Source organism: Alligator sinensis, unplaced genomic scaffold (assembly GCF_000455745.1).
Source record: "Alligator sinensis unplaced genomic scaffold, ASM45574v1 scaffold656_1, whole genome shotgun sequence".
NCBI lineage: Eukaryota > Metazoa > Chordata > Crocodylia > Alligatoridae > Alligator > Alligator sinensis.
The window spans coordinates 396,896-406,704 of record NW_005842333.1 but is presented as its reverse complement, the minus strand read 5'-3'; the positions used below and the strand labels follow the sequence as shown (position 1 = coordinate 406,704).

General features: G+C 49.9%; 1 protein-coding gene across 4 annotated transcripts in view; it reads right to left on the bottom strand.

The window, feature by feature from the left end:
* The window catches only part of KRCC1 (lysine rich coiled-coil 1), a 40,831-nt gene that overhangs the window by 27,908 nt on the left and 3,114 nt on the right, over positions 1-9,809 (bottom strand). For 2 of the 4 annotated variants that reach the window (XM_025210061.1, XM_025210058.1), the window contains exon 3: positions 9,346-9,559. In XM_025210061.1, coding sequence (XP_025065846.1) covers positions 9,346-9,559 — 214 coding nt within the window. Of the gene's footprint in view, positions 1-9,209; positions 9,244-9,345; positions 9,560-9,809 lie in introns of those variants that run through there. The other 2 variants (XM_025210060.1, XM_025210062.1) reach the window with 2 other exon arrangements.

The window sequence follows — 9,809 nt, the reverse complement described above, 5'->3', positions numbered from 1 at the left end:
CGGGAGTGCGCCTGCGCGAGGGGAGGAGCCCCGCCCTGCCCCTGGACCGCGCCCGGCCGGCGTTGCCGGGGCAACGTCCCGGGCGGGCTGCTGGCAGCGTCCGTGCCTGGCTCGTTGGCGCGCGGAGCAGTGCCGCGCAGGGGCGCCCCCAGCTGTTCGCATCAGCATGGGTGCAGCCGGGTGGGGGGCTGCTTGCCCCCCGCCCTTGGATACCTGCTCCCCACAAAGTTTGAAGCCGGCGGCCTGGCAGCGGCGGCAGCGTTTCTAGTCAGGCAGCCCAGGGGGAGTCGCTTGGCTTCGTGGCCCCGATACACGTAACACCTATGGCGCAATCACGCAACGTAGGAGCGTCCGCAAGCGCGCGGGAATGATCACCGGTGAATCGCGCCACGCGTGTAGACGTGCAAAGAGTCATGATGACACAAAGAGGTCCACCGGGATCTAGAAAGAGCCAACTGGCTTGAACATGAGCAGCAACTCTAGCCGGTCTCTCTCCGGCTCTAATCTGAAGGTGTAGCAGGGCCCGGCGACTCGTGAGAACAGGTGGGCGAAACGGTGGATCCCGACTCCGTTTCCCGGCACTGTCCCTGCGGCTGGTTTCCATGGAGACCCCGGGAGCAGCGGGGGGCCAGGGTTTCCATGGAGACTGGCCCCAGGGCGCACAACTGGATGGCTGGGATCTTGCCTGGAGCGTGCGGGCAGCAGATCACAGCTCTGCCCCAGCTCCGGACCATGCTGTCACCACTGCGAGATGCTGAAGAAGGCCTGATTTTGTTTTACAAACCTGAAAGAGATGTACATTTAATTCTAATAAGGACAGGACTAAAGCAACACTATCTTTTGAGTATTTTTGCCTGGTTTCTTGTGCTTTTTAATACATGAGAGATGATACGACAAATGAACGCACATTCTGATAAAATCAGGGGTGCGGGTTGTAGCCGTGTTGGGCTAAGGACATACATCTGCTTTCTGATAAAATGATATTCATTTTCGCAGCAATCTAAAACTGACTAACACAGCCCGAGCCCCCTAGCATATTAGTAAAGCTTCTAGTTTCTTTTTATCTGGAGGAAAATGTGTGTTGTGTTATATGTGGTGATGCACCTCACCATCTGCACCCTCTTTTCAAAATCCTAGATCCGCCCAGGGCTGTGGCAATGCCCTGAGGTCTGCCGTGTCTACTCTGCAAAGCCTCCCTCTGCTTGATACTGTCCGTGCTTCATATTCTCTAATCCTGCCCTCCTGCTTGACCTTCTGAAAGGCTGCATCCTGTAGGGTTGCCCACTTCCCTCGCACCGAGGCTGGGGGCAGTCCCTGCAGAAATCGTGACACTGGCCAAAGTCACAAGAGTTTTAAAATGCCAAGTTGGGCTGCTTTTGTGTTGCCTGCTTGTATAGTATCTGGACCTTGGGGGTGTGCGGCTTATATTGTCAGGCCTCCAAGGGAAGACATTGCAACACCCAAAGGGAAAAGCATAGGTGCAAAAAAAAAAGGGAAAGTTGCAAAGAGGTGACCTCAGTGCCCTGCAGGCGGCAGTCTGGCAGGAAATGATACAACTTGTTAGGAAGGCCGAATGCCAAACCACAAACCCCATTACTTGAGAGTCCCAGAATATTCCCAAACCAAGGTTCCTTTAGCCTCCTCTTATGAATAAGGTCTCCATTCCTCTGGTCATCCTAGAAGCCCTCTTTCTACCAACCCTGCTTTCAAATCCACATTTCCTGAGTGATGGGTGACCTAGAACTGTACCTGGTCTTCAAGCTGCGGTTTACACCAGTGCCCTGTGCCATGGCACTAATAGTGCCCTACAGAGCATGTTCAACCCCTGTTATCAACTCAGGATGACATTGCAGGAAAAGAGTCATTGTTGTCCTCCTAGCTCCAGGGCAACTGGGGCTCTGTTAGATAGCTTCAAGTTGGAATGGGGATTGGCAGGGGGTGGTAGAGAAGGGTACTAGGATGACCAGGGGAACAGAGAGCCTAATTAATTTATAAGAGGAAACCAGAAGAACTCTTGTTTAGCCCCGCAGAGCAAAGGCTGAGAACAATCTCTAACATTACTCTGTATAACTACATCAGAAAGCCAAATGCCGGGAAAGGAAAACACCTATTTCATCTAAAGGACAGTGGTGATACAAGAGCAAAAGTAGATAAACTGGCTAGGAACACATGTGTAGGTAAGTAAAGTAAGCTCCTAAGTGTAGGACGAGTCAAGTTCCTAACCTGGAAGAGTGAGTTTCTAGAAGAGCAGGAGAAGTAGGGGCAAAAAACCCAGAGTAGGAGGGGTTATGGAGGGGGCTATATGACACAGGTACCAGCAACAGCAAGACACCGGATGTCCCTTCCAGCCTGTGTGTCTTTCCCAAATTTTGGCACAGTTCCCGTGGGTCTTTGTCATGGAGCTGAGCAGGCCCAAGTTACTGGACCCATATTTAGCTGTTTCATGTAGTACAATGCCACAGGGATATTAACCCCCTTGAATTGACAGTCCTGTAATGTGTAATGCATACACTTAGTAGAATACTGGACACTTTTGTCTCTTTAATCAAGACAACTATATACATATATAAGTGACTGGCTTAGTTCATGTGACCGTATCTGTGTCTCCGTCCTCCTCCATTATTCTCCTGTTCCCCTATAAAACACACTGATAACTTTGATTCCCACTCCAAAGTCCCCACTATCGTTACAGACCTCTTTTACTTTATTTATTCACAAAGCCACCTACTCTTCAGAATCACATTTCAAGGCACCCAGCTACTTATTGGGAGTGTCTACACAAGATGCTGCGTTGCTGTAGCAATGCGCTACAGGGACACAAAATGTGACACCGCCACTACATCACCGTAGCAATGCACTCCTCCATTATAGCTTGTTGCTATGGCGACCTAGCAGCTAAGAATAACTGCACCACCTGCACAGTGCAGTAACGGCTGGTACTGCACCGTCATTTAGTACTTCCTAAATGAAGTACTAATGATGGCGCAGTAACAACAGTGCTGTGCTGTAGGGGCACATGTAGATGTGCCTGCAGTCTCACAGAAGAAGATTCACTGCAGCATGCACTGTCAAATGCCATCAAATTCACATATTAATTAGTAATGGAGAGGGTGAAGACAGTTAAAAATGACTTCAGATTATGCTTAAGGTATTGGAGATGGGCCTGAGCTATGACATTCATTCGGACCTAGGCTGGAATCTGAGGGCACCTATACACATGCCGTATGTCTGCTCCAATGTGTGCTAATCAGTCTGCAGGAGCTAATTTGACTCTAAACATGATTAATTGAGTCTGCTGGAGTATGTGAATTGACGTGCTCCAGCAGCCTCCACATCACAACTATTTAGCATCCCCACGCTTCAAAATGGCAGCAGGGGCGCTTTAACTAAAGCTCATTGAACAAGCTTTAGTTCAAGCGCCCCTGCCACCATTTTGAACCATGGGCATGCTGATACATGCGATGTTGTGAGCACTTTAATTAAAGCGGCTCTCAGAGATAGATGCTGTTGGGTCCCAACAATGCCCTGAGTTTGGAAGGTCTGGGATTTCGGCCATATCCATTACAGGGAAAGGTGGTCAATGTTGGATGTGGATGTGGTTTAAATTTGGATTTCTCTGGACCAGTGGTATTCAAATGGTGTTCAGCAAAACCTTGGGGCTTCATGACAGGTTATCAGGGGCTCTGCAAAGAAATTGGAGGTAATGGTGCAACGATCCGGGAGGCAGGGCGCCACCATTGCTGGACCAGGTTGCGGGCACCACATCAGCCTTTAAGGGGAAGGGGAAGGGGGTCCGTGGCACTTAAATGTTGTGGATTCAGCTGTGTAGTTGAGAACATCAGGGTGGGCAGCAGAGGGTGCTGTTTGTTTTATGCTGCTACACGGACACCGGCAACTTGAAATCCAGTTGATGTTTAAAATTATAGCAGAGCGTTGCTCTATTTGAGGTTGAGCACATATTCGCAGTTATTATAATTACCATGCGTAAAACTATAAAACCAGAAGTCCTATTCCATGCAAGGGAAGAGAAGCACTGACGAATCCCACTGTACCTTTTCCTAGGCACATCTACACAAGACTAATTAACTGCACAGTAAATGTCTCGGCATCTATACATGCGCCCCTACTAGGCTGGAGTAAACTAATTTACTCCACACAATAAATACAAGTACTTTCCTGTTGCTGAGTAAAAAGCTGTGCAGCAGCGCACATGTACACTGCCTGGTTGGCTGGGGCATGAGTGCGGGGCATGCACTGCATTGCCATTTCTTTCTTTCTGAATAAAGGCTTCCTACTGTAACCAGAGGCAAAAAGATGGTGGAGTTACAATGAGTTGAGTGGCTTGATGAGTCCCCTATACAAAGACAATTTACTTACTAGACTATCCTGCATATAGACTTCCTTCTAGGTGGATACACTCAGATGTCATCTGTACGTAGCTGGAACATTGGACACATGTAGGTAACTGAACTCTTAGGACCAGAAACTCTGCTGGTTAAATTAACCTAGGCATCAAGGTAAGCTGAGGATGATCCTTTTTTCTCTAGAGGTTTATTAAAATTCGGATGCTTGTTGATATCATTATATATTTTTCCTCCAAAAGCAGATTGTGCCAGATTAATTTGATATATTTCTTGATAAGATGATTGATTTTCCAGGCAAAGAAAATGCAGGAGATCTTATCTAACTGGACCTAATGGAAGTATTTGATATGGTGCCACATAGGAATTTGTTAAACTGGATGAAATGGGATTAGTAAAAGAATTGTAAGGAACTGCCTAAAAGGCATATAGTCACATAGATTCATACGTGCTAGGGTTGGAAGGGACCTCAACAGATTATTTAGTCCGACCCCCTGCCTGGGCAGGAAAGTATGCTGGGTCAGATGACCCCAGCCAGATGCCTATCCAGCCTTCTCTTGAAGACCCCCAAGGTAGGGGAGAGCACCACCTCCCTTGGAAGCCCATTCCTAATTTTGACCACCCTTACTGTGAAGAAGTTTTTCCTGATATCAAGCCTAAATCTGCTCTCTGTCAATTTGTGACCATTGCTCCTTGTTATCCCAAAAGGTGCCCTGGTGAACAGAGCATCTTCGATCCCTTGCTGTGTCCCCCTAATTAATTTGTAGGTGGCCACAAGATCACCTCTCAGCCTTCTCTTGCAGAGGCTGAAGAGGTCTAGGTCCCTCAGTCTCTCCTCATAGGGCTCGTCCTGTAAGCCCCTAACCATACAAGTGGCCTCCTCTGGACCCTCTTGAGTCTATCAACATCCTTCTTGAAATACGGTGCCCAAAACTGGATGCAGTACTCCAACTGCAGTCTGACCAATGCCGCATAGAGGGGAAGTATCAACTCCTTGGATCTATTTGTCATGTATCTGCTGATGCACGATAAAGTGCCATTAGATTTGCTGATGATTTTGTTACACTGATGACTCACGTACATCTTGGAGTCCGCTATGACTCCGAGATTCCTTTTTGCTTCTGTGCTGCTGACAGGGTCACTTCCCAGCCAGTAGATGTGCTGGATATTTTTGCGCCCTAGGTGCAGCACTCTGCACTCATCCTTGTACTGCATCCTATTGTGTACTGTCCACTGCAATCGTTCCCTACCCTCCGGAGCGTGCACTTCACCCCACAATTTAGTATTGTCTTCAAACTAGGACAGAGTACAATTCACACCCACATCCAAGTCACTGATGAAGATATTGAAGAGAACAGGTCCAAGGACCAAACCCTGCGGGACCCCACTACCCACATCCTTCCAGGTCAATACCGATCCATCTACTACCACTCTCTGGGTGTGACCGCTAAGCCAATTTGCCACCCACCGGACCGTGTAAGCATCTATGTCACAGCCTCTTAATTTATTTATGAGAATAGGATAAGATACCATATCGAAGGCCTTGCTAAAGTACAAGAAACGATACCCACCTCTATTCCTGTGTCTAAGCATTTTGTGACCCTGTCATAAAACGAAACCAGATTGTTCAGGCATGATCTACCTGTTACAAATCCATGCTGATTTCCCTGCTGCATTATTTTTCCTGCTGGACTCCCACAAATATGATCCTTCATAATCTTTTCAAAGATCTTTCCAAGGATAGAGGTGAGATTGACTGGCCTATAATTACTCGGATCCTCCTTCCTCCCTTTCTTGAAAATAGGGACCACATTGGTCCTTTTCCAGTCTTTTGGGACCTGACCCGAGCACCACGAGCGCTCAAACAGCCATGCCAGTGGTTTTCCTATGACACCGGCCAATTCCTTCAGTACCCTTGGCTGCAGATCATCTGGGCCTGCTGACTTGTGTCACAACCCGATGATTTTAGTGCCTCGGCACGATGGAATTTTCCCGCCACATGAGAGTCTCTGTGCACAGCAAAAGTTTTCAACAGAAAACCCCGGTGCAAGAGAGTTCCTGCCATTCGCATGCAAATTTGTGTCCCACTATTGGCCAGTTCTAAATTATTCCTACGTGGCGGCTAGTGATTGGCTTGCTAGCTGTATAAAATTCTGTGCGACTTCCGCCCAAGTCGGAGAACTTTGAGCACGCTGCAGAGTGCCTTTGAAGATTCCTGACTTGCGGCTGAGCTGATCGATAGCCTGATCACCTATCGATTCTTCTCCCCGTCGCCGAGCGCAATCCTTCGACGTACCCTTTTCCCTGCCGGCCTGACTCGTGTACGGATTAGCTGGCCTGAGCCTTGCCAGCTGGAGCAACTCGTGTAGTTGTTTAAGCGACCGGACCACCTGCGTCGTGACTACTAGCGGCGTAAGTAAAGATTTTTGCAACCAATACGCTTTGTCTGCCTCTCCATTCACCAGCCCGCCCAACGACCGAGCAATTTATATATGACCTCAAGTCGGCTCCGGCCGTCTGAGACAACTTGAACACATCCAGTCCATCCAAGTGACTCTGCATCAAGTCAGCATCGACAGTTGGTGGGCTGGTGTCCCTCTGATGCCCATCATTTAAGAACCCATTAGGAGACTTATCTTGAGCCCTGTTCAGGAACACTGAGGCAAAAAATTGATTGAATGGCTCAGCCTTGTCCCCCTTCTCTGTTACTAATTGCTCCTTCTTGTTCAGTAGAGGTCCTATGATGCCCCTCACCTTCCTTTTACTCCCTACATACCTAAAAAAAGACTTTTTGTTGTCTTTAATTTGTGTTGCCAGCCTCAGCTCTGTAGTTGCTGTGGCCTTTCTAACTGCCTCCCCACAAGTGTGGGTCAAGTAGGTATACTCCTGCTTGGTAGCTTCCCCCTGCTTCCACCACCTATACACCTTTTTTTTTTGCCCTTAGGCTCCCCTGGATTTCCCTGTTTAATCAAGGAAGATTTTGGCTCCTTTCCCCCTTTTCCCTCGGACTGGGATAGTCTCCCTCTGTGCCCAAAGGATCGCTTTCTTTAGGAATGACCACCCTTCCTAGACTCCCATCTCGCCAATACTCCTATCCTGCAGTGCATCATTGACTAGACACCTAAGCACACTGAAGTTAGCCTTCCTAAAGTCAAGCACTTCCACCCTACTAGCTATCTTACCCACCCTCCGCCTATGGTGAATTCGATTGATTGGTGGTCACTGTCCCCAGGGTGACCACGAATCTGCAGCTCCCCTACCAGGTCCTCCCCCATAGCCAACACCAAGTCCAGTAAGGCATTCCCCGTAGTGGGACCGTATACCTCCTGTGTTAGGTGAAGGTCATGCACGCAGGTTAAGAACCTACGTGAATGGTTGGATTTTGCTAACTGCTCCTCCCAGCAGATGTCAGGGTAGTTGAAGTCCACCATGACAACCACAGCCCTAGACTGTACAGCCCCTGAGAGCTGCCTCAAGATCTCCAAGTCTCTGTAGCAGACCCCCTGTGACAGGGATCCACTCTGGGCCGCCCTTAATGTGGCCCACACACCTGTCCCTGGGGCAACTGCCCACATACTCTCCTGCCATGCCTTGTTCTTAATTAATTGATCAGTGTTAATCAGCGGGAGGCTGCCCTTGTACTGCCCCGCTGCTAGGGGTGCTATCTGCGGCTCCGTTTCCTCCCCTACACTGTAGTTCACACCTTGCCGATGTTGACTCAGGTCTATCCCTATTTTGGCCCCTTCCTGTTCTCTCTGGGCCTTCTCTGTGATGCTTACGCCCTCTCCTGGGGCTCGTCGTGCCCACACTTGGGCTTCCCAATTATGCTGCCCCCTGTCTGGGGCTCACCGTGCCCACACTTGGGCTCCTCAATAATGCGGCCCTCTCCTGGGGATCTCCGTGCCCACACTGGGGCTTCGCAATAGTGCCCCCTTTCTCTGGGGTTCGCCGCACCCACACTAGGGCTTCTCAATAGGCCCCCTCTCTGGGGTTCACCACGCCCACCCAGGGGCTTCTCAAACGCCCCTCTCTGGGTGCCCCCTCACCGGCGCTGGGGTCCTCACACTCCGCTGTGAGTCCCCTATGAGGCCTCCTCCATCCCCTTATAGTCTCACCCAAACCACCAGTGTAACAAACAGCAACACAAACTTGAGCCTCCTGGCTATAACTTGAACATAAGCCACCTGGCTATCACAACATTGCTCAACTCAGGTCAAGCTGTACCTGCAGTTAGGCTTCTCCTCACATCATGGCTTAGGGAGCTCCTGCCTTTCTGGCTGCTGGTAGAGAACTGCCTCTGGCCTCAGCTCCTGGGCTTTATAAGGGCCAGGCCCTGCCCCTCCTGGTCAGCTGACCTTCCCTGGTTGCCCCGGCAACCCACAGCTGGGCTCCTTAGTCACTGCTAGGGCTCCCTCCCTAGCAGTTTTCCCCTCTTCAGGAGCAGGGCACCTCAGTGCTCTGTGACACCCCCACTACCAAGTCCCTTTCCCCACAACCTCCATGAATCCTAACCCACAATGCCTCAACTTTCTCCTCCTCTGATCCCATTTTGATTAAGGTAGATATATAATGCTCCTTTACATAGAGAGCAACCCCACCCCCTTTCCTCCCTACACTGTCCCTTCTGTACAACCTGTAGCCCTCATTGTGTGCCACCCAGTCATGGGTAGGGTCCCACCAGGTTTCTGTTAGTCCCACTAAATCAAAGTTATTATCTGCAAGCAGAAGTGCAAGTTCTTTCTGCTTGTTCCCCATGCTCCTAACATTAGTATAGAGGCTCCTGAGCCTTCTGAATGGTGCCTTTGGTGCCCCCACTTTCTGATGCCCAAAGGGACCCTTGGTACTTACCTGGGGTGTATTGCTGCATGTCTTGCAGTTTGTAGGTTCTAGACTCTCTCCATCTCCTGTCTCCCTGTCCCCCGTCGTACTTAGTTTAAAGCCCGATGAAGGAGGTCAACCAACCTGTAAGAAAAAAGACTCTTACCTTTTGTGGAGAGATGAAGCCCATTGCATCGCAGGAGGTCCCCTGTACGGAAGTGCAGATCATGGTCCAGGAAGCCAAAACCCGCACAATGGCACCAACTCCAGAGCTGTGGGTTGACTTCGATGCCTTGTTGGACTTGGTGTTGGCCACGGGCGATGACTTGGTGAGGGGCCTGCGGGTGCTTGACCCCCTGGGCGACAGTGACCACTGCCTGCTGGAATACACCATTCAGCGCAAGGTGGCAAAGGCAAGCAGTCAGGCTGTGGCTCTAGATTTTAGGAGGGCGAACTTCAACAAGCTAAGGAGGATAGTTGGAGAAGCGCTGAAGTCTCAGAGGGGAGGAGAGCCGGGTGTTCAAGGGGAGTGGTCGCTCCTTAAGGAGACGATCCTCCAAGCCCAAAAGAAGGTAATCCCGACGAGGATCAAAGGGGGCAGGAGAGCATACAAGCCTCCATGGCTCACCA